At 40.3% G+C, this 25297-nt stretch overlaps 2 protein-coding genes across 4 annotated transcripts in view; one reads left to right on the top strand and one right to left on the bottom strand.

Annotated features, from left to right (window-relative positions):
* ncf2 (neutrophil cytosolic factor 2) overlaps positions 1 to 1961 on the top strand; it is a 34061-nt gene extending 32100 nt beyond the window's left edge. The window contains exon 15 of the mRNA XM_008114713.3: positions 815 to 1961. Within this exon, the coding sequence (XP_008112920.2) occupies positions 815 to 936 (122 nt within the window). The 3' untranslated portion in view covers positions 937 to 1961. The remainder of the gene's footprint in view (positions 1 to 814) is intronic.
* Positions 1962 to 2072: 111 nt separating this feature from the next.
* Positions 2073 to 25297, bottom strand: part of smg7 (SMG7 nonsense mediated mRNA decay factor) — a 70300-nt gene continuing 47075 nt past the window's right edge. For 2 of the 3 annotated variants that reach the window (XM_008114714.3, XM_062980725.1), the window contains exons 15-23: positions 21309 to 21453; positions 19825 to 20216; positions 15493 to 15867; positions 12442 to 12591; positions 8935 to 9015; positions 7776 to 7932; positions 6184 to 6354; positions 5954 to 6102; positions 2073 to 4301 (exon numbers count right to left, since the gene is read on the bottom strand). In XM_008114714.3, the coding sequence (XP_008112921.1) occupies positions 4188 to 4301; positions 5954 to 6102; positions 6184 to 6354; positions 7776 to 7932; positions 8935 to 9015; positions 12442 to 12591; positions 15493 to 15867; positions 19825 to 20216; positions 21309 to 21453 (1734 nt within the window). In that variant the 3' untranslated portion in view covers positions 2073 to 4187. The remainder of the gene's footprint in view (positions 4302 to 5953; positions 6103 to 6183; positions 6355 to 7775; positions 7933 to 8934; positions 9016 to 12441; positions 12592 to 15492; positions 15868 to 19824; positions 20217 to 21308; positions 21454 to 25297) is intronic. The other variant, XM_008114715.3, reaches the window with a different exon arrangement.

Genomic DNA, 25297 nt, shown 5'->3' with positions numbered 1-25297 from the left:
TAGTTGCTTTGAGTATCCTGTGGGAGAGATAAAGTGGGGTAGGTAAAGGTAAAGGTTTTCCCCTGACATTAAATCTAGTCGTGTCCGACTCTGGGGGTTGGTGGTCATCTCCATTTCTAAGCCGAAGAGCCAGCGTTGTCCGTAGATGCCTCTAGGGTCATGTGGCCGGCATGACTGCATGGAATGCCGTTACCTTCCTGCTGGAGCGGTACCTAATGATCTACTCATATTTGCATGTTTTCGAACTGCTAGGTTGGCAGAAGCTGGGGCTAACAGCGGGCGCTCACCCCGCTCTCCAGATTTAACCTGGCAAACTTTCGGTCAGCAAACTCAGCAGCTCAGTGGTTTAACCCACTGTGCCACCGGGGACTTCTTAAAGCGGGGTAGAAATAAATATATATTTTCTTTTTAATCTTTGACGACTATCCATTATACTGACCCTTGATTTTCCCCATTCCTGTTCCAACACCAAGACTCATAAAAGGTGCATATATGCAAAGAATAGCACAGCTTCTGTATTTTCAGTAGTTGTGTAGTAGGACTTTTAGACAAGTCCAGCTTCTCACTTAGAGAAGAGAAACAGTAGCTACCAAATCTCTCTCCTCCACAGCTGTAGCTTTGCACAGGAGCCCCATCCGTCTTTACATCATGGTTCCTAATCCACAAATAATTTACTCCAGTGCAATCTTTTATTGAAACTCATTCTTAATTAAACTCCTGTATGTTATCCACTCAACAGCTGCGGGGGCCCTTGGACGATAATAAAAGTATGTGTGTGTAAAACTTAAACATGATGTTATTTTATCTTTCTTAGTGAATGCTGAGTGGCTGGAAGGCAAATGCAATGGAAAAATCGGCATTTTCCCCAAATCCTATGTTGAAGAGTACAACAGCCAAGATCCTCCATGTGAAGAACAACAAACTCAAACTCAATGAACTCGGTTTCCACTTCTTTTTTGAGGCAGTTCATCTCGTTAAAAATATGCCAAATCCTCTGCTAACTGAAGCCTCTATGATGTGTGTGGTTATATTCTGCTTTCATGGATATCAGTTATGATGCACACTGGGGTTTTTTTTTTTTTAGCTCTTTCCGGTCTAAAAAGAAGGTCAGGACAAGTCATAGTAGGAGAGTGATCGCTGTCCATTTATATCTCTGAAATAATGGAAAACTCAATATAGTATTGCAAGGTTCTGGTAGAATTACCATGCCACAACCTAGAGCACAGGTACAGAGTTTTTAGTAACATAAGCTGAAATATCTTTGACTTCTCCAATGTTTTCTCCCATCTTCTGCTTTGATAATTAGAATTCACATGTCTGCAACTCTTAGCTTGGCTGTGGCTACCTGGAGGCACAGTACAGCATCATCTGTAAGGCTGTTAAGAGTTTCCTTGCACCCGACATCACAACATATTGAGAATATCCGTGCATTAGAAAACTTAGTTTGTTTGCAATTTGTGGAGTTTGTTTCCAAAAGGTATTAAATCCCCCCCAAAATTGAAAAATACTTTAATTAGTGGATGTTTTAATTATCTGTTGTAATTTGCTTCTATAATTGTTGTTTTGGCATCTAATGATTGCCGGTTGTGAAGCCACCCTGAGCTAGGAGTAGAATATTATGCACAGATATAAACTAACAAAATGTATTATATCACTCTAGTACAGGGTTGGAAAATTGCATTATATAGCAAAAGAATGCATATCTTCAGCACTTTCTCCCCTAAATCTTGTTACATTTATTCAGACAGATTTGGTACCTTTTTCAAACAAGCCTCATGTTTATCCCTCCAGCATTTTGTCATCTGGAGCTCTCCCATTATCCTCCCTAAATGAAATGATGTACAGAAGGTCCCAAGAGACAGTGAAAACTAATATAGCATGTTTTTATCATCGTCTATGTGTGTAATTCCTATTAAAACTTGTATGACTTGATAAACCTCCGCCATTTCTGAGCAAGTGAACACCTTGTTGGTGTGGAATTTCCTCTTGTAAAATGATGCATGTGGGGGGAGGTGTTCAGTAATTTCATTAATGGTATCGCTGTGATTAAAGAAGTTGTTACTACACAAGGCTGGCTGTAGAGAACATGGTTTAATTAAAGGCAAAAGCTGAGTTCAGCAGCTGCAGGTCTCGCACAGACAGACAAAACACAAAAGAAGCTTACGACACAAACCAGTTTTCTCTGCTGGAGGTTCCTCTTCCCTTGAGGCTCCGGACACAGTGGGATGGGGATATATGGGGGAAAGAAGGACCCTTGCCCCCAAAGATTCTTAAAAGAAAACATTCCAAAACACCAGATTTCTCATGCAGAAATGGGAGCCTATGGGCTGGGACTCTGGCCCTGCTGAGAGTGAGATGGTGAACCTGGTCAGGTTGTCGAGGGTGCAAGAATCAGTGGCATTTCAAACACTGGAATGTTGCAGCTGCTTAAATGCACAGCTCAAATACACAAACCGGGAGAAGGGGATGGGATGGAAGCAGGGGCAAGGAGCCAAAGAAGCACAGGGGGTCTCAGCTTAACGTTACAACCAGGGCAGGGACTTCATCCTTGAGACTTTTTCTCCATTTCTTTCAAAGAGGGGAACAGGTTATAGCAGCAACACTGCTAGCACGGGAAGGCATATGGGGTCCAATTCCTATCCTAGAGAGCGAGAGGGCACTATGCATACAACTTCCCTTTATATAAAGTCTTTTTGGGGCTGCTCCCCAACTCCAGCGCCCTTTGCGGACCCTGGATGTGCTTTGCTCTGCAGCTGTTTCCTGGCTTACAGATCCTGAATTGACGCACACACGCACACCCCTACAACTGCAGCAGTTTCGAACATTTTGATTGTTTCCATAGCTACCCTGGGAAACAAAAAGAAATGCTGTCCTTTTGTCCTATGCAAGAAGAAGAAGAAGAGTTGCTGTCTTCTTCTGCTCAATAAATACCAAGTAGAACCCTTAACCCTCTTCTGTGCCCTTGCAGGAGCAGGTGAGACTGTTGGCTTCTGTGCATGGGTTCCACATCATATGTCCTTGGTTGCCTTCAACTTCCATTCCAGCATTGGAACACTGTGCCTACAGGTCTGTGCGGGTTTGTGGAGTGGGCACACACCTATGAGGGGAGGGGAGGCAAGGATTGCACACATCATCCTGTCTAGAGAAACTCCTTTGCCCCCCATTATCCTGCTAGAACTCTGTGGGATGCTGCATATGAAGAATAGTACTACTAGCAACCAGCAAAGTGAGGGGAAGGAAGAAAAAGGGGATGGAGGAAGGGGAAAGACACAGAAAGCTTCTACCTACCTACATAAAGGAGTCAGGCTGTGAATGCACAGACCAGCTTGCCATTTCATGAGGCTGGTCACTACGCTATCATAAAATGTACAGGAATCTGAAACCATTTAACTTAAAACCCCACAGTAGTAGCTTGCTTGCCCTATTAGGGGCTCCGCAGTGGCCACCACACTTCAGAACTTGAAACATGAACCCATTCCGGGTTTTCCAGATATCGTCTTTGAGGAAAAGGTGGAAGTGGTGCTAGAGGGCCTGGACTCTCCTTCATCAAAACTCCTGATCCAACTTGGAAGAGAAAAAAACTAGCCCTCCCACCCAACCTACCACCACCCACCTCTGGCTGGACCAGCAACTGGAGGGGTCGCTACACACTGACTACAAAGCACATCTGTGTATGGAAGAATTCAGTGTGACCTTACTACTGAGAGAGTAACAATTAGAAATTTAGATGTTGAGGAATAAATTTCAACTACATTCTCAGTCAGCAAAGCTATCAGTAATAGATTCCTATTGGTTTCCCCAAAACTGAGGAGAAGGATCGAGAAGTTCTCAGTGGCTTCTCCCGTCTGCTCTTCATTCTCGGCTTTTTGTTTTCCCACGTGGCTGGGGACATGCACGATGGAGAAGGTGAGAGGCGGTGATGCCGGGTTACCGTGAGACAAACAGCAGTCCCTCTCTGCCTCCAGAGGGCCCTGGAGGGGTGGGAGAGTTCCTGGTGTTGGTTTTCCATTGCACTGCAGACATTTTCGTGCACACTCAGTGGGTTGGTGGAGCACTTACGCCCTCCTGACGGCAAGGAACAGAAGAGAGGGCTGCCACGCGCACAGGACCAAGTAAGAGTCCTGCAAACCCAACATGCCATGATGTATGGAGCTTTCGGTTGCAAAGGTTGCCATCCTCTTTCATTCTCAGTGTGGTGGATTCATGGCACCTTGCCCGCGTTGCTGCTTCTGCTTCTGCTGCATCAACAGCTGCTCCAGGGCAGAAGGTCCAGGATGCATCATGGAACTGGACCAGATAGACTACAAATAAGAACAGCAGCTTGTAATGTGATGGTATAAACAGAAATAAAAAAATCAATGGTGAGCCTTCTTTGCCTCAAACATCTAAACAGCTTTTCCCCACACTAAACATTGTACAGGCATTGTGATAAACAGCATCAAGAAACACAGTCTGCCTCTTTAAAATAGTTTATTTGCAGGGTAAGCAACAGAGAATCTTGTAGAGTGCTCCTCTTTAATTATGTAGCCCAGCTTTCTGTCTTCATGAATGAGCAATAAAGCTGAAGAATAAGGAACTCTGCACAGGCTCTTCTCGCTGCTGACCCGGTAGGGGAGCCACTGATTACACTATGTAACACATTTTTTGTTCCGGGGTTCTAAATGTTATTTCTTAATTGGTTCTATCATAAAAACATGATAAAAGTTTATTGAACTGCAAAAACTTTGTTTTTGTGGGACACTCTGTAGCACATTTGCTATTGGTTTTCAATGAATAGAGCCTCAACCAATTCAACACAGCTTGTGGCAGCCACAAAAATGAAGTTTCTGGAGTATAACAACTACTTTCAAAGTAGGTACCACACAATTAAACGGAAAATAACACTTTCAAACCAGAAACAGATTTTCCCCCCAAATTTTGTTACGTAGTGTTATGATTATGTCTCTCCCTATAAGACTGTGAATTGATGGGCACAACGCATGTACTTGGACTTTTCTTAGCTTAAGATCCATCTTCTTAAAACCAGTTGCCAGTCCCTTGACTGGCAACTGGTTTTAAGGAGATGGATCTTAAGCATTTTTAAAGCAGGCAAAATAATTTCCTTTAAAAAGGACGCCAGTGAATTTAAGTTATATGTGCTGCAAAAGCCTATGTCACAGTATTGAATGATTAGAACACATGATGGGATATTGAATTTAAATCTGTAGTTAAAGTCTCACCCAGTATGTTTCACTCAACAACATGTCCACACTATGCAGTAGAGGGCTTTGCTGTAACAATAGTCAGCAAGATACAATGACAATAAAGCGGTTCTATTCTATTCTATTCTATTCTATTCTATTCTATATCAGTGGTTTCCAAACTTTGGTCCTCCATGTGCTTTGAACTTCAATCTCCAGAAACCCTGGACACCTTGTCCCATGGAGACCAAAGTTGGGGAATCCCTGTTCTAGATCAGGGCTTCTTAAATATTTTCCACTTAAAACCCCTTTCTGCACAAGAAATTTTTACATAACCCCAGGTATATAAAATAGGTATAAAAATCAAACATTAATAGTATTAAATCAGCATTTGCAAGGCTTGCTAAATAGGCTAATTTTCTTTTTTGTGGAGTAAGGCTGAAGCATCTTTTACAAGTCCACTGTAAACACTGCACAACAGATTCATGTAAATAGCTAAAACAGTCAATAATAATAATAATAATAATAATAATAATAATAATAATAATAATAATAATAATAATAATAATAACAACCTCATTTACATTCTGCCCTATCTCCCTGAAGGGACTCACTAGGTCACTTTCAGAAACTTTTTACTGTTCTCAAATCTTTCATGACCCCAACTATGAGCTTAGGGGACCCCATTTAAGGTCTGGACCCACAGTTTAGGACACTGTTTCCATATGACATGACAACTGCTTTTTGCTCTTGTGCCCCAGTATTCACCCTACCTTCAGGCTTTCCATAAGTACAGCTGATGAATCCTCTAAAGATGGACCATGAGCTGACCAGGTGCCACTGGGAGTGCTGGTCGGATGCCAGCTACTCTCTGAAGAGGAAGATGCGGCTGGGAGATAGTCCAACCCAAATCCTCCCATGGCTGAAAGAGAGAGAGGGCAACAAGTCAGTGATCCAACAAACAATTCGAACAATACCTGGTGCAATTATCTCTTCTGCTCACCTGGCTTATCTGTCTTCCATCGATCTGCTACCCTTCGATCCCTGTTGTCAGGTGTTCCAATGGGTCCAAAATTGGAGAATGGAACAGAATTGTGGTTGTGAGTTGGAGGCGAGCTTGGCAAGCTGCTTGGGTTAGAGGAATGAGGAGACTGGCTAGCTGGTGTTGAATGATCTGGCAGATAGAATATTAGATAACAAAGTCAACAATCTACCTCCTTAATGTGCAAGAACAACAAACAAAAATCAAACAAAAAAGCAACAGAACAGCTAACCAAATCCAAGTGGCAAGGAAGGGCTGGGCAAGGCTGCATAGTATATTTGAATTGACAATGATAGGCTGCTTCCTTGTAACTGCTAATTAACTCAAATGGTAATTGGTATGCTCAAACAAAAATGTGGAACATTTTGGGGACTTTACAGAATTAGTACTAAAACATGGCACTTATATAAATCTTCCTAAAAAAAGTTAACTAATGCCTTGCCACTAATGTTCCTTTTGAGGATGGTCACATGGAAGAAGTTAGCATCCTTAGTCATTCTACTTAGCCAAAAGAAGCGGGGAAGTAATGTTTATCCTTTGCATCAGGAAAGTCAAACCTTGATTTAACATAAAGCCAGACACCACTTTCTGTAGAACATCTATGTTTAGTCATAAAGAGACTTTATGTCAGTGGAGATAAAAGATAGCCAACAACGAGTTCACAATTTAGATGAATATTCTGTCTCAAGGGCAAAATATGTAAAATTCAAGACTGCATTCATCTGCTGTACCAGACACAAGACTTCTGTATCAATGTAAAGTACAAAGTCCCAAAGTACCCAAAAGATGAAGTCCAGGCAATCAAGAAATGCCAGTATGTCTTAATCTCAGAAACCCATTCTCAACAAGCACATTTGCTGAAAACCTGAGGATGATATGACAGTCCAAAGTGTAGAAATCTATATTGGAGTCAAGACACCTTTGTAAATGAGGACAGAGAAATTATGCAGAAGAAATATTCTTCAATTGTATAAAGGCAACCCAGAATCTTGCATGAAAGAAAATATTGATGCCTTTTGAGAAAAAAAGCAATCAGATCTGCTCTAGATAGGAAACATGGGTTTAGCACAAATAAATTTTTCACAAAAACATCTTAAAATGCCAAGGGGAGGGGGTGGTGGTGGAGAAATACACAGAACCATTTGCAATATTGCCCAGGAAAGAGAAAATAGCTGCAATTCTTTGTTCTTTTGTGCAAGAATGAAATAAAAAAAGACCATATTTCTTTCTCTGGAGATTGAGTGATGATACAATAATGATTTCTCTAGTCAGAGATGACGTCATACAGTGGTTAATGAAAATTCAGTTTGGTTTGGCAAAATTAAGAAACCACCCCAATGGCATCATTACTCTGCTTCCAGAGGCTGCTCTACCATAAAACATAAAGAGCAAAAATAAAGTATGGATGCAGCTCTAGAACATGGTGGTCATGTGCTACACAGATAAATTCAGATGATGCTCTCTGTATTACCATGATAACAATGAACTATGAAGTAATGTTTGCATGGGGCCATTGCATATGTGAGGTTAAATGTAGTGTTAACAAATATTACCTGAGCTGGCTGGAAGAGATGGAGACCATGGAGTACCTTCAAAGAGAGAATAAAGTGAAGTCTCCTGGTGGCTCACTGAAGGAGTAACTTCTGTTTTTGTGCTGGCATTTAGGTTTTTCCCATAAACCTCATTGAACATGCTGTTTGGATATCTTTCCTGCAAGAGACAGAGAAGTGACACAGAGATCTAAGACCTACTCCAACACATTACTGCACTGGTGGCCAAAATCATTTCCACTTGTGTCCATATACTCTTAGTGTCTGAAGTGGGAAACATTCCAGTTGGCAAGCAAATCAAAGTTTCAGCAATAGTGTCTAAATCCAATACTCTACACAAGTAATTTCCAAAGCTGTGCATGAGGGCAAACCAGAAAACCTAACATGCTACAAGATACAAACATAAAAAAACAAATGGATGTTTGTGAACTTCAAATGCCCACCTACAGAAGAGACTCTTTGTTGCCTCTCTATACAATTTACTGGTCTGATCTTACTTATCTGCACTGAATATTATCAGTTAATTCAAATGCACACAATAGAAAGGGACAGTAGAATTACGTGTCCCTAAAAGGTACGCTTATCGCAGAGGTACACATGCAGAGAAATATAGGAAATGGGCTCCTATAAAAACATGTTCTTTTTTACACATACTAAAATTGAGTAGTTTCTTAAATGTTAATTCATCTGAAGTTAAGACAGGAAGGCAGCACATAAACTATAAATTCAATTAAACAAATTGATAAATATGTGCAGCACTGTGGCATTTGGAAGTTCCTCTTCACAAATACTAGAATTAGGACACATAGTTCAACATGCATTAACTAACCTTCTGAAAGTGAGATGACACAAACAACAGAAAAACCCAATGCGATTGGCAGATGAGATAAATATAAGCCAGAGTATAAAATGTGAAGACAGTGAAAACAAAAACTGCACATAAAGAATTAACGTGTCACAGATTATGCAGATGCTGTTGATGCTGCTGCACAGAAGAGCAATCCACCACTAAGAATCACACCTCTAATTTGAAGTTATTCAAAACATACACAGGTATGGATTTTATAGACTTTCATGAAAAGTATGTGTCATAAAAAGGAACATATGACTGATGGCTCCATCCATCAGAAAAAGATTTAAAAGATATCTTCAGTTAAATTACCTGATTAAGAGAGAAGCCCGTGAGGGACAGGAAAGATGGTGATTGAGACATCAGATCTGATGGTTTATCTAGCAGCGATTTCTTCAGCAAATCAGAGGAGGAAGGGAAAGACAGCATTAGGCACTGTAATTCATTAAACACTGAGATGGCTTTTCTGGACTCCTAACTGTCACAAGTGTATTTAAAAAGTGTGTATGAGTTGAAAAAATGATCCTTCGTTATACAATACAGATATTCATCTTGCACAATTTATACATGTCATCATTCAGTTCTTCTTCCCAGCAACTTCTGAATATGCCTTGATTGGGTGGGGCAATGCTGATTTTCAAAATGCTGAACTATTAGTCAAATTATCATGAGGCATAAAGAGCAATCCACACATTGCTTAGAATTCAAGGCAAAAATAAATCCAATAAATAAATAAATAAACCCTCTCAGTGCAAGTCATTTTACAGTCTTTCCAAATCTCAACTTGTATACTGTACTCATTTCACTCTCCTGGTAATCAAAGACATTAAATCACATGCTGCTTGCAGTATATTATTTTTTTAAAAGGAAACTAATTTTAATGACTATTACAGCAATAAATACGACAACCAAAACAGATATTCACTTATAATATTCTGTTAATTGCCCCATCAACAAAACAGACCTGGTTGGATCTAGACTTGCATAGAATAACAACTCTATGAATTACCACAGCTGAAAGGTATCTCTGCCAATTCTCCTTAGTCAGGATTCCTTTATCTGCCTCAAAACTATTCTACTCAGAATCATGTGTAAGCTAGTGCTGGGGAAATGAAGAGGAAATGAAAAATCTGTGCCACTACCCTTTTGCTCCAGCTGTGAGTTCTGCTGGCTTCCCATTTCCTCTGCTAACAAAAGGACTCCATCTATTTGCAGTGGGTCAACTCTGAAGTCAATTAATCACTGTAACCTCGTGCTTTCTTTATATATACAACCAGGCTATATGCTGGGTTTATTGAAACCCAGAAGCATGCCTAAGTCTAACTACTGGACTTTGGCATGCTTAGTTCATTTAAATAAGCCAGCCAAAAGCTCTGAACTTTTTAAAAATAAGAATAATAATAAACAATGAAATTTATTTATATCCTGCCACAATCTCCCATAGGGACTTGGGGTGGCTTACAAAATAACATACAGTGATGCCATACAACACATAAAATGCAATTCAACAACATATAAAATCACTAGCACATTAGATAAAACCAAACATAAAATTAACAAAACCAACCTCTATTAAATAGACCCAGTAAAATATTACTATAGCCATGATTAATGATGTGTATGGTAGCCATAAGACCAAAGAGAAGTCTTTGGTTCCAAAAATACAGGTGCTATCTTTGGCAGCATCACATTTCACTATTCCCTTAAGCAGAAGTATTTTTCAAGCCAGCTCCATATGAGAGCTGTAATATTTAAATTCACAACTTCATAGATGTGTTGACTTTTTGTTTCTGAGAAACCATTGGACTACCTAGCTCATGTTAACTTTTCCAAAACACTGTGATAAACCTTATCCTGCAGGTTACGTGCCAAAAAATAGTAAAAGGAAAATCTTACTGGGTGCTTGCTAGGCTTGTGCAATTTGGCTGAAGGTGATCTGGTTTTGGCATCCAAATTTCATTGGGTATCCATTTCTGTTTTTCGGGAGCTTCCCAAAAATCGGCTAATGGAAATATCTATTTTTGGCTAGCCAGCCAAAAGATCTATGAAAATCCGGCCAATTGGTCGCAAAAGGGGCACTTACAAGGCTCCCCTTTCCATTCCTGGGATCCTTTCCTTTCTTTCCTTCAAGGAAGTCTGGGTTAGAGCAATGGGGTTAAGGAAGCAGTATGTAAGACACGTCACGGTGTTCTTCCATTCAGATTGGCCCATCAGGAAAGGCTCACAGGGAAACCCCGTACAAGCAGCACGCGGCAACATCTCCGTACCGTGTGGTGCTGAATAGGGGAGGAAGAGCCGTGATCGCATGCCACGTGGTCCCGTAACAGACAAAAAAACATGACGGCTAGGATCTTACCATTATGGCCATCCGGCCATGCCAAAGAAGCCAGATTGGACGAATATGTGTACAAATCTGTACACAAACCTAGTGCTTGCCTTCCAAAGACTGGCACTTCTGGGACTAAAAAAGTCACATTTCCACAAAACAAGCAATTGTACACCGGTATCAACATTTGTGATGGCATTTGGGAGAGCAGGCTTTGAAATTTCATCCAAGGATGAAAAATCTACTCTCTTAAGACTATTATCATAATGTGTTTGATTTTTGAAATCAAATCAAGGAAGACCTTTATCTAAGGATATTACCTCACTCTGCCCCAGGAGAATTAAAACTCATATATTTCTCCTCTTGTCATACAAGTGCACAAATACCATACAGAACATAATTTCAGTATCTGGCAATCTGTTTTTCAGACACAGAACTTTCTCATTTAGGTTAATTAATCACACCAAAAGGGATTACTTTCTTGGAAGGTACATCTATCAATAACAAATATTTCGTCAAGTGCAGAGAAGCGTATGCTTGAGTACCAGACAATGGGGACGGGAAAACTGTGGGTTACCAGAGGCACCTGGTGGTTGGTTGCTGCAGAGAAGACTATGTGGATTCTTCATATGATCCAGAAAGGCAGTTCTTAGGACAGGAAAATGTGTTTTCACAGACATCTCCGGCATCCCTAGTGGACTGAGTGGATTATCTATGCAGATGCTACAAGATATTGCTCAAGCAAACTTGTGAATAATTCAACAAGGGGATCTAAAGATGGCATGTATGCAATCTGTATTGTATATTCTATACCTATGATGTGAGGTGTACAAGAAAAACACTTCACATTATCAAAACTCACTAAGCCTGTGCAAAACTAAAAATTAAGTTCTCTTTTCCAACCTTTGACCTTTTTAGATGCGAGCCTATGTAGTATTGCACAAGACAGACATAAAGCTTAAGTTTTCAGAAAGCAAGAAATAAGAATTTGAGTCACCTATGTTCTGACTTTGAGACTGTGCCCACACAAGATCTCTGTGACAGAAATCTGTTCAGCTGCAACAGCTCACCGACTCTAATGCTGCATTTTGCCAGCAGCTGCGGCCTCCTCCCACTTACCATGCTGTGAACCATGAAAAGTAAAGATGACTCATTTGTGGCGGTGAGGGGGCATGGAGGACAACCAATGTTAAGGGAGGGGGTATCATAATGGTAATCGTTCCAGAGCTTTTAAGGAATCAAGCACTGGGTCAGAAAACAAATCTAGGATCAATGGAGTATTATAACCGCATTAAATCTATTTCCTTCCCCCTAACAGAGCTTCATTATCCTGACCCTATAAGCAATTCCTGTATTTCAATTTCCCCCCAAAAAAGGTTTAGCAAGGAACATGGATTTAGCATATCCTATTGACCTTGCAGAGAAACAAACAAACAAACAAAAGATATGCCAAAATTAGAGTGAGAAGCAGCAGAATTAAGTCAAATACATACAAAGAGGCTTCGTCCAGGAAGAGAGGCGAGAGGCCCCAGCAGAGCTGGGTAAAGATCAGGAGGATTAGAGAAAATCAGCTCTTCCTCCTCCTCCAAGGCAGCCAGACTCTTTAACAGGTCCGGAGGAAGCAGAGGGGAGCTCTTGGGGTCCTAGTGACAGAAAGGAGCACAGTGAGATGCAGCAAGGGAAGAAGAGAAAGCAAGAAAACCAGTCGGTAAAAGCAAGGAGACTGCAGGAACAGGAGGGTGCCCAAAGAAGCAAAAGGAACGCAAGGCAGGCTAATTTACAAGGAAAGAGAGTGCAAGGAAAGATATGCCAGCATGCAAAAGTGGCACACAAAGGTAAAGAAGCAGGGGAAGAAATAAAAGCAAGTGCAGGAAAGAGAAAAAGAGTGGAGTCAAGCAAACTTAACATGTTCTTTTGTACTCTAGGAACCATTCTTCTTCCTCATTAACTTGGAATTTATAGATGGCAAAAACTAGAGATCTACACTTACAGATCACTGCCACCCCTCATAATAAACAAGAGACAATGAAGGCATTTTGTCATTCAATTGGTAAATAGCAGACAGAATCATGGCATGCGTCTATGTAGTCTAAAATATTCCTATCATGACAATTCCCTTAGTTTCATGATTATAGCTAGATGAATTACTAACACGTGTCATCATTTGCATGGAATCTGAACATTTTAAACATCAGACAAGCTTCCAACATATGTTTGAAATTGTGCAGAATGCTAGCTTGAACAGAATTGGACCTTTTGATCTGTTTAGAGGCCTCTCTTCCGCCTTCTTGACCCACCCACATCCCTGCTACATTTTTCACCTGCTACCCACTAGCCAGCAATATACTTCTATGTCTCTTCTAATGACTCAAGTATACAATAGCTGGAATAAGGTCCACACTAAAGGTTGGCGAAACTAAAATACATGCAATATTGTTTCACCTCCCTCCTCAAAAACCCAGAAAAACCAGATCTCTTTGGGCTCTAGAACAGAAACCTTTTAAAACCTCCTAGCAGACCCTTGTATGCAAGAATCAAAGAAGAAAACAAAATATAATCTGTTTCCTTACACACAGCAACTAAATTTCTGGTTTGGTCTACAAGTGCAAGAAATAGATTAAGTACTATGGTGAACAACAAGTGGCAACTCAACCGGCAAAGCAAGACCAGAGCAAAAGATCAGCAAAAAACCCCAAACAAGCAAGGAAGCTGTTTCTATCTTCTGCTATCAGGTGGGATAACTTATCTGGTTTTTTTTTTACAGCCAGCTTCAATCAGGATGGAGGTCCCAGTGTACTTAGTGATGCAAATGAGCTCAACTGAATTTTATGAGGAACTTGATGTCAAATTGCTGTTGTTTTTAATGAGTGTGGGCTTTGATCTCTTCTATTAATTTGAGACCCGAAACAAGCACAACCAAGCACATTCACTTTTGCTTGCATCTTGCTTCAGTATTAGACCAAGGCCATTCCTCACTTTTAAAAAAACATTTTCTATAAAAGGATCCAAGATATATTCTTCCACCTCTCATTTGCCCCGTGGAGGGGCTGACATACAGTATGGTAGGTGCATCTGCCCCATTCTTTTAAAAGAAGCTTCACTCATCTCCTGTCTAAGACTCTTAGCAACCCTTGGCAAGGTATCTACTAAGCAACCCTGAGTCACATCTTCCATTTGTGTGGGAGTTTTTCCTTTACCAGCACAGCCAGACTGTATTCAACATCACACTTCAGGATTGTCTAACAACTTATTGACTTCTGCAAGCAAGCTGTGATAAAATGTGAGAGCCCCTCTATTTTATTGATATATAAAATTCTGGAAACAAAAATCAGGCTCAACCCAAAGCTTTATAACTTCCACAAAACAGCAATCTCTTTCCTCTTGTTAAAATGACATACTACTCATTTCATTCTAGTTATAGGGAGATAAAGATTGGGGAGGCAGGAGACTGTAACAAAGATTTAAAAGTCTATTGATGGCTTTACACATTAAACAGCAAAAAAGCAGTATTTGTAGATATTTTCTTCTTTAAAAAAACACATGCTCTCCATAAATCTAAACACACACACACACACATACACAATGTTTTTTTTTTTCTGACGAGGTTTTGAGAAACAAGATGAGATTGTCACAGCTGCTGGTCCTCCTGGTATTTTGCACTTCAATCAGAAATCCCAACCAGTTTACTGGCTATTAGGAATTGTGTGAGTTGAAATCCAAAACACTTGGAGGGCTAAAGTCTGCTCATGCCTAACTTAGACCAAGGTTTCTTAAACTATGGGCCCCGACTCCAAATGGGGTCCCCTTAACTCAATGTTGGGGGCACAGATTTCTTTTCTTGAACATCACCTAGTGGATGTTTTAGGCATTTAGATGATTATGTTGTGCAGTTTTTACAGTGGATTCTGCAGAAGTCTTGTTTAGCAAGCCATGCAAATGCTGATTTGTTATCAGTAAACATGTGATTTTATAATGATTTTATATACTTGTATACCTGGGGTCACATAAACATTTATCGGGCTATAAAGGATTCAGAGTGGAAAAGTGTTAAGAATCCTTGAGCTAGACAATGCAGGGGCATTCCTGCTTACAACACCACCTCTTGAGTTTTATTTGCAGCGACACAGACAAGTTGTGCTGCAGCTGTCTCAAATTATCAGAAATTGGGAGGGGGGGGGGCTTGTAACGTTTGGTGGCTTGTTTTTGACCCATTCTTAGCAGAAGCAATATTACTAAAGGTAGCCAATCTATTTGAGTTTTGATTATTTTAATGCAAATGGATTTAGGTTTTGGCATATATATTTAGTACAACAGGCCATTTAACTGTTTATAACAACGACTTGTGGGTAGATCAAAAAGCTGGAAAAATATGTGCTTCTTATTCATGATGCTTGAGATAGGGTTGGAAAATAGGTGACCCATGCACTGGTACTAATTTCTCCCCATTCCCATGTCACCACAAACTGATCCATTTTAAGTGAATTTTGGGGACAGGAGTCGATCCATTCTTTGCCTGAAGCTCACCAGCTAAGTCAACTATTTACCTCAAAACCCATCCGAGACACTGGATCCTGCTCTGGGCGGAAGACTCCTTGCTGACGTTTCCCTCTGCGGTCCATGTTTGCTTGTTGCTGTGCCATCAGGACACGGTTATCAGCCATGCCATAGGTGTCCCAGTAAAATTCTGGCACCTTGACCTCTGAGGGATTCTGGTTATATGGCTCCATGGGGAAAGGCTTCATTTTCTTCTCCAGAGGCTGCTGCTGTTGCAGAAGGGGGGGCTGCAATGACTGTTCAAACAGTTTGAGGGGATCCTGGCCCTGAAGATAGTAGGGCTGTTTCACAGGCATGATCTTCCCCAGCGGGCCTTGGACCTGAGGAGGATTCCAGAGCTGCTTGGAGGAGTCGGCCTGGGAATACTAAGGACAGAGATAGCAGTTGTTCAATACATCAAACTGAGGAGCCTGAGAAAGTGGCTCAATCAAGTTTCCAACAATTAAGACAATCACACAAAAGAGGGAACACTTATTTTCTGCCAAATTGGGCTATGTTTTTATTCTTCTACATCAGAACTGACCAAATGAGGGAACATTCCTTAGGCAGTAAAAAAACAGAAAAGTACTATTTTGCTCTTCCCGGTATAAGAATGCATGCTACATCCTGCATGTAGCAACTTATGTAAAAATATGTGCATTAGGTACCATTCTATGAACCTTATCCCCATATCTGGCTAAGATAACACATTATGTTGTAGCCTTGTTAGAGCTTCCAGTGTATGGCTTTCTTTCTGAATTCAAAGTTCTTAAGACCTTACAATCACAAGAAAATCAAGAAGAAATGTTTTAGACAAATAAATTTAAGGCAGGAACATTTGTTATGACACAATTTGAAAAGCTATACCTGCCCAAATTCCCATATGAATGCAAGTTGTAAACTAATAATAGACTAACAAGGGCTCCAACTGCTTCACAGGAATTGTCTAGCTATAATCTTTATTACCATCATTTAAAGAAAAATTGGTGGCACTAAAAGGTTGAAGAAACCTAATATAAAACAGGCTGGTTATTGGAGACTAATAATAATAAAAAATATATAAATTTTATTGATTAGCCCATAGGCCATATCACAATACCAAACAAAACAAGGCTTGATAAGACTTGATTACACTCTGTAGTAAGTTAAAATAAGACACTTACAACAATACAGTAAATAAATATGATAAAACTGAATACACTAGAGTCTCGCTTATCCAACGTAAACGGGCCAGCAGAACGTTGGATAAGTGAATATGTTGGGTAATAAGGAGAGATTAAGGAAAAGCCTATTAAACGTTAAATTAGGTTATGATTTTACAAATTAAGCACCAAAACATCATGTTATACAACAAATTTGACAGAAAAAGTAGTTCAATACACAGTAATGCTATGTAGTAATTACTGTATTTACGAATTTATCACCAAAATACCATGATATATTGAAAATATTGACTACAAAAATGCGTTGGATAATCCAGAAAGTTGGATAAGCGAGTGTTGGATAAGTGAGACTCTACTTTATATACATCATATTTCCTTATCACCCCTACAATTTACCCCAATCAGCCCCACATATGCAGTTCTTAAACGTATTGTTTTGCTTAAATACAGAGCTGTTTTATGTGTTACTAGCTGTGCCTGGCCACGCGTTGCTGTGGCGAAGTATGGTGGTATGGGAAATAAAGTATTGAGGAATTGGTGGTAGTTAAGGTAAAGGGTAAAGGTTTTCCCCAGACATTAAGTCCAGTCGTGTCTTACTCTGGAGGTTGGTGCTCATCTCCATTTCTAAGCCGAAGAGCCGGCGTTGTCCGTAGACTCCTCCAAAGTCATGTGGGATGACTGCATGGAGCGGCGTTACCTTCCCGCCGGAGCAGTACCTATTGATGCACTCACATTTGCATGTTTTTGAACTTCTGGGTTGGCAGAAGCTGGGGCTAACAGTGGGGGCTCTCTCCGCTCCCCCAATTCAAACCTGTGGCCTTTCGGTCCAGAATTTCAGCAGCTCAGCGCTTTAACACGCTGCGCCATCAGGGGATATTATTTCCTAAAGGTTGTGAATATACAATATTTCTGATTGGTTTTTTATTTGTTTGTTGGAGGCAAGTATGAATGCTGCAATTAGGAAAAATGATTAGGATGTAATGGCCTTGCAGCTTTAAAGCCTGGCTGTTTCCTCCCTGAGTGAATTTTTTGTTGGGAGGTGTTAGCTGGCCCTGATTGTTTCCTGTCTGGAATTCCCTTGTTTTCAGAGTGGTGTTGTTTGCGATATTTTATGTGCTTCTACTGTCTGTGGCCCTGAGAAAACAGAGGATTTTCCAGACTTTGATGATGGGAATACTTTGTTGGGAGGTGTTAGCTGGCCCTGATTGTTTCCTGTCTGGAATTCCCTTGTTTTCAGAGTGGTGTTGTTTGCGATATTTTATGTGCTTCTACTGTCTGTGGCCCTGAGAAAACAGGATTTGCCAGACTTTGATGATGGGAATACTTTGTTGGGAGGTGTTAGCTGGCCCTGATTGTTTCCTGTGTGGAATTCCCCTGTTTATTTACTGTCCTGGTTTTAGAGATTATATTGTTCTGCATTATTCTATCCCAGTAATTATTTCATATTAAAGAAGAATCTCACTTATCCAACATTCGCTTATACAATGTTCTGGATTATCCAACGCAGTCTGCCTTTTCATAATCAATGTTTTTGTAGTCAGTGTTTTAAATTCATTGTGATATTTTAGTGGTAAATTTGTAAATACAGTACAGTAGAGTCTCACTTATCCAACATAAACGGGCCGGCAGAACGTTGGATAAGCGAATATGTTGGATAATGAGGAATTAAGGATAACCCTATTAAACATCAAATTAAGTTATGATTTTACAAATTAAGCACCAAAACATCATGTTAGACAACAAATTTGTCAGAAAAAGTAGTTCAGTACACAGTAATGCTATATAGTAATTACTGTATTTATGAATTTAGCACCAAAATATCACGATATATTGAAAGCATTGACTACAAAAATGCGTTGGATAATCCAGAATGTTGGATAAGCGAGTGTTGGATAAGTGAGACTCTACTGTAAATACTACATAGCATTACTGCGCATGGAACTACTTTTTCTGTCAAATTTGTTATATAATATGATGTTTTGGTGCTTAATTTGTATAACGATTACCTAATTTGATGTTTAATTGGCTTTTCCTGAATCCCTTCTTATTATCCAACATATTCACTTATCCTGCCGGCCTGTTTACGTTGGATAAGTGAGACTCTACTGTATATTTCTAATCTTATATTATCTGCTCAGAACTGGATTATATGAGGCTCCTTCTTCACAGCTGTATAAAATGCACACTGAAGTGGATTATATGGTAGTGTGGAGTCAAGATAATCCAGTGCAAAGCAGATAATATAAGATTATAAATGGGTTATATAGCTGTGTGGAAGGGCCTTGAGTCTACACTGCCATATAATCCAGTGCAAATTAGATAATCTGTGGAAGAAGTCTAAGTGAGGCCTAAATCTGCCTGTCCCCTAACTGAAACCTGGCTGTCCCTTGGTTGCTAGGCAACCAAGTGGGCAGAGATTAGCCCTCTAAACTGGCAGCAATTGGATAAAAAAAATTATTGCTCTCCCTCTAGTTAGGACTTTATTTTTCTTTTCTTTTTGTTGTATCAACCTTGAGGCGTGGATGATGGGTTGTGTTGTCAAATTTTGAGGTTGGGGGGCCTGTACTTTTGTTGTTTTGTGAATTGCCGTGATGCCATCACTCTTTTATATATATAGATTTTTGGGTCTTGGCCACACATAAAATACGTTGCTCTGATGTGAGATTCCCAATACATTGTCCGTTTGATATATGGACCAAGGTACAAGCCTCTCACCTTCTGGTACAATTTACAATCAAATAATGTGTGTGCTATATCCTCAATTTTAGGTGCTCTGCAGATTATTGCAGACTAAAAGAAGCTTCTGCAAAAGCTAAGATGAAAGTAAACATTTAAAATTGCTATTGTCTAAAGGAACATACACTTGATAAATGGCAGGATCTATCATAGCAACAAGGTAAGGACAGAGCAACCAAGTTCACACTTTGGCAATATTCTAATTATTTCCTTCTCCAATCTACTTGGTTCCACTCCTTTTCTCTGTTTCTGTCCATAACTTTCCATTGTATTCTAGAACTGGCCTGCAGAAAAGCCAACACTAGAATCAAAGTGGACCAAATCTGAGAAGAGAATCTATACTTCCTAGATCAGAATTCCAATTAGTGTCCATGGTATCCTAATACAGACTTTGGACCTCCTATTGCATCCCTGCTCTTTGAAGGTACAGCCTCTGAAGCTCACCTGCTGGAATCCCGAGTGGTGAGGAGGGCTCTTCCCTAAAGTCGGCACAGCTTTTGTAGGGGAGTGTTGCTGCTGCTGCTGCTGTGCCAAAGCCTGGACCTGCAACTGGCTTGCGGACTGTGCTGTTGCCTGAGCTGGTAAGGATGTAAGGGACTGCTGAGAAGGGGATGGCGTCTGCTGAAGCCCCTGGTTCATTGGGCCTGGTCCTGAGGGCCGCTGCTGGCTGTAAGGAATGTGGGATTGCTTCCCAGCTTGCACCTGGTTTCCTGCAGGCGAATGAGCTGCAGGCTGAAGAAAGGTTCCTGGGACAGAAACACCACCTGGGAAGGTGTATCCTGAACTCATAGAGAAAGCAACAGGAGGGGGGATGACATAGGCAGGGGGTGGGAAGCCTAAAAAAATAAACAAGACACACATTAAAACAGGAGATATAATTAAAAGGCTTTTTAGATACCGCTTTCCACCTCTTATACAGGATTATCTCTATTCATTGAACTCTCAGTACTTTAGCCTCCTCTCCTAAGTCTACTATTTAAAGCAGGAATGGGCAAGAGTGGCCCTGCAGATGTTTTTAAACTTCACTCCTTTAATTGTTGGTTGTTTTGGCTTCGGCTGATGTGAACTGGAGGTCAAAACATCTGGAGGATCTCAGTTGCCACCTCATGTTTTTAGGAAATAAAATCTGCAGAGTAAAGGTGACCCCACATTCAAATACAGGCTGTTTCAATACTTATTTACTGCAGTCAGGAAGAGAAATCTGTATGCCTGTACAAGCACATGACAAGCACGCAGCTCTATTCCACTTCCCTCTTGGGGACAATTCTGGGACAGAGTGTCGTACGACATTCTAGCAGGTCCTTGGTGATGACTTCTGTCATTTCCATGGAATTTTTAAACATAATCTTGTTTGCCTATTACTTTTTCCAACACCAAAAATTAGTCCCTATACTTGGAAATGTGAACATTTTGTGGCTATAGAATGGGCTTTCTGTTCTGCACAGCTGTGCTTCAGCTGTAATTCATATATTTAAAAAAGGATCAAGTCTATGCTTAAGATGGAATACACACCCCAAGAAGATTTTTCCCGCTTGGTGTCTTGGTTTTTAGGCCTGTTTCTGGGGCCCTTTGGGGTGCTGATTCAGAAAATTGAACTGCATATACTGCATAAGCTCCAGTTTCTTAAATAAGATTACCATGGTTTTCTATGGGTGAGCAGTTGAAGACTGGTAGATGGCATATGTTCTGTATCTCAAAATCTAGAGCTGATGGGGAAAACTGGAGCCATTTTTGGAAACAGCAGAATATACACAGAAACAGGGCTAACATTTGAGGCACCAAAATGTGTGCTGGTCAGTGTTATGTACTATAATAACACATCTACCACTTAGGTTCCAGTTTCAGAAAAGGTTAACACTGCTTTACAAGGTCTATGTTGTCTTTCTATCATAGCCAACTTTAATCGTAGGTCAGCACATGGTTTTTACCTGGCCTGCTGGGAAGCGGAGGGAAAGCTCCTGGGTGGTGGATGGGGATGAACTGGGAGTTGCTCGCCTGGTTGGGAGACTGAGTCACTGGTGTTTTCCTGGCTTCAGACACTGGAGTCTTCCTCAGCTCTGTCTGGGATTTAACCTAGAAAGGCAAGCCATTCAAAGTATTAATGCTAAGTTTATTGCTCAGCATACTTTACCACTACTTCCTGATATGACAAGTTTAATGGCAGGTTGTATTCCACACTTCTACTATTTGAGAGCTACCTCTTCAGTAACAGATGGGCAGAACTTGGAAACTTTCACTATTAGAACAATTTACACACCATTTGAAGACTGTAGAAAATACTGGGGAATATATATTGCAATGACTATATAACAATTTATTGTGCATATACATAATTTGAACCTTCCATTTTAATCACTGCTCCCTACATTTGTTGTTTTGAATGAATTAATCCAAGGAATTTTTATCTTGTTTCATTTTCCGATGCTTCCAATTTGTTCTAGATAACTGGAACTGCAGCCTTTCAAATGATCTGTTGTTCTGTGGAACCGGTTATTTTAGCTGGAATTCTGAGTGGTCACTTTTATTGCAAGCTTGATTTGTACAGAATCTCTCTTTTAGTATCACTGAGTCTCAGTATCAGTAGTCACTGAGTGGCTAACAATAATAGAAACAACCACCACCACCACAACAATAATAATAGGAACCATTGTCTGGAAGAACAGTTTGATGATTAAGGAAGGCAGTAATTTACAACTGGCTGGCCAATACTACACGTCAACATTTTGCTCTGCGGATGTTTTGTATTTTTACTTTCAGAATCTCTGGGCATGGGTCATCTGCAATCTGAAGTCCAAGTCATGTCTGCACCAGAATTCAGAACTAGAGAAGTGGGCAGAGATAAATTTAAAATGATTAAAATAAGCTTTTAAAATAGGGGTAAGAAATCATGTGATCTAGCATTTCTTACTATTAGCTATTCTTGATATCTAAAGGGCTGCATGATTTCCACCTCTATTTTAAAATGAAATAATCCTGAGATGCACATTCCTTTGGTATCCTTGGTATTCATGCCAAGTTTCAGGTATCTTGGCTTCATGGGCTAAGAACTATGGAAGAAATAGAAAGGACCGCAAACTCATTATAAATTGCAAAAATACAGATGCCCAAGGGTTAGAAATTCCTTAGTTCTCCCAGCTTTCCTCTGCTTTCTCTCTCTTCTTCATTCATCACAATTTAATTTACTTAATTTACTTTTTACTAATAACTCTCTCTCTCTCTCTGGCCACACTTGTATTTAGAGTAGTTTTTGTTTCTGCTCACTCTTTCTGACTATGTCTTGATTCAACATGGGCAAAGCTCCAGGTGCACTATCCAAACCAAAAGGTATAGAGCAAAGAACAATAATTTAGGCCACAGCATGTCAATCAAGGGGTCAAAAAGCAATATAAAATGGTCAGGTCAGCATAAGAGTCCAGCCAGAGAACATGTAGAGGCAACCCAAGGTTCAAAGTGGCAGAATACATCAAAATAACAGGACAGATCCCTGTTTGAAGCATTTGGAAGTCTGTACAGGATGGCAATGTAGCTGTCTACAAAACCTCTGAAGAAAATGAGTATGCCAAGCATAAGCGGAGAACCACCGCCCTCCAGATGTTTTGACATCAGCTCTCACAAGCCTCACTCAACATAGCAAAAAAGGATAATGTGGTTGGAGAGGGAAATTTTTATCATATGTTATCTAGGGAAAAACTAGTTCCCCTATATTATTTTAGTTGCCCTCCCTCTTCTACATCGATTCTTGATTCAGGCTTGATTCTCTCTGCTTCCTCTTCTTCCTTTTCTCAGAAGGAAAAAGAGACTCTGGAGAAGAAATAACCATATGGAGCTATCCGGCAACCCTATGGAAAAGATGGGTCTTGCAAAGTTCGCCTGCAGTTTCCTCTTAGTAGGGAAGATCTGGCACTCAGTGGCTCAAGATGGTACTACATATCACAGATTTTAATTACACTACCTAACATTTTATATCTTTTGCATAGAACAGAGAGGTACATAACCTACAATCCAGGTTGGTGTACACCCTATGATCAGAGAGAATCGCATTTAGCTGACTGGTGGATATGGCTGCTATGACAATGACTCTCTTGATGAGGGAAAAGTATTTTTCAAAGTAATTTTTAAAGGATACAGTACAAAGATCATTAGGTTACTCTAGAATATTTTAATCCTACAAAATGTGAGATAGCTAACTTTGCATTTTATATGGAAAGATTTGCAAAAGATGGCACTCTGCACATTTCCTCCAAAGTAATGTCGGCTGAAAACACTGTAGACATGGCAATAGGTCTGGTTGCAAGTGCTGCAACCCCCTTGTTGTTGCTAGATAGGTAAATAATTTCTGACTTATGGCCACCCTTGATGGACTTTGTTCAGAGGGTGCTTTCCTTTGTTTTTTTTTTTTCCTGAGGCTGAGATAACCTGGTTTGCCCAATGTCATTCAGTGGGTTCCTATGGCCAAGCAATGATTCAAATCTTGGTCTCCAGAGTCATAATCCAATGCTCAAGCCACTGCACCATGGTATTTTCAAAGGGAAATTTTGTGTCAAAATTGTATTCACCTGTCACGTATGCTTATGTTGCATCTAGACATGTCAGATAACTGTAGATTCGGTGTAATGAGCATGTATGTACTAAACAAGCGTAGTGCAGTGGGTTAAACCACTGAGCTGCTGGACTTGCTGACTGAAAGGTCAGTGGTTCTAATCCGATGAGCGGGATGAGCTCCCACTGTTAGCCACAGCTTCTGCCAACCTAGCAGTTCGAAAACATGCAAATGCGAGTAGATCAATAGGTACTGTTCCAGCAGGAATGTAACACCGCTCCATGCAGTCATGCCGGCAACATGACCTTGGAGGTGTCTACGGACAACGCCGATTCTTCGGCTTAAGAAATTGAGATGAGTACCAACCCCCAGAGTTGGACACAACTAGACTTAATGTCTGGGGAAAACCTTTACCTTACCTAATCAGTTCTTATCTAGAGATTAAAGAATGCTCTGACAAAAAAGAAACATTAAGTGATTTAAGATGAGCATTGAAGATCAGCCTGTTTATGTTTATATGAATATTCCTTTCTTGATATAAATGTGCTACTGAATTTTTAAAAACAGCTTTTCTTGCATAAAATGTTTACCTATACTACAGCTCTTTTAGAGCCGTGCTGATCCTTAGTAAAATGGAGAAACTGAATGACCCGCTCTTTTAAAAATAATGTGAAAAGGAAATCCCAGCCATATTACAAGCTGTTAGGAATTGTGGGAGCTGATGTCCAAAAAGCCTGGAGGATCAAAGGTTGGGAACCGTTATTCTAAATCCTCTGATGAAATTTCCTAATGGTTTCAGCTGGACATTGAAAAGAACAGAAGATAAAATGGATTGCACAAAACACCACTAGTCAAGTCCCAAAGTGTTAAGCAGAAGCAATTAGCTGCAATCCTCTGAAAACTGTCCTGAAGATAAAAGCAGATCCACTATAACACAATGCCTGGGACCCTCAGCCTATGGAGACACACTGGAAGAATACTATGGTTAATTATTATCAAGAGCTACTGAGAAGTCACAGAGAATTTAGAAGGTTGCACTCTCGCCTCCCACCTCTCCCCAACACAGCTCAACAATTACATAATTCCACTGTAAAGAAGCAAGTGTACACGTGGGAACATCAACAAAACTATGTCCCAAGCTATTAACAAAACTACAACCAAATATTTTTGGAGAACAGAAGAATTGTTGAATACTAAAGAAGCTCTGGAGCACATGAAGATATTCTAGATCACATGTGTCAAATTTAAGGACTGCAGGCCATATGTGATCCTCCAGATACTGTACTAAAACTCCTGTATTCCTCATCATTAGACATCATGACTAGAGAGGATGGGAGTTGCGGTACAGTAACCTCTGGAAGGCTGCACCTTATTCTG

Source organism: Anolis carolinensis, chromosome 4 (genome assembly GCF_035594765.1).
Source record: "Anolis carolinensis isolate JA03-04 chromosome 4, rAnoCar3.1.pri, whole genome shotgun sequence".
Lineage (NCBI taxonomy): Eukaryota > Metazoa > Chordata > Lepidosauria > Squamata > Dactyloidae > Anolis > Anolis carolinensis.
This window is presented reverse-complemented; position numbering and strand designations above follow the sequence as displayed.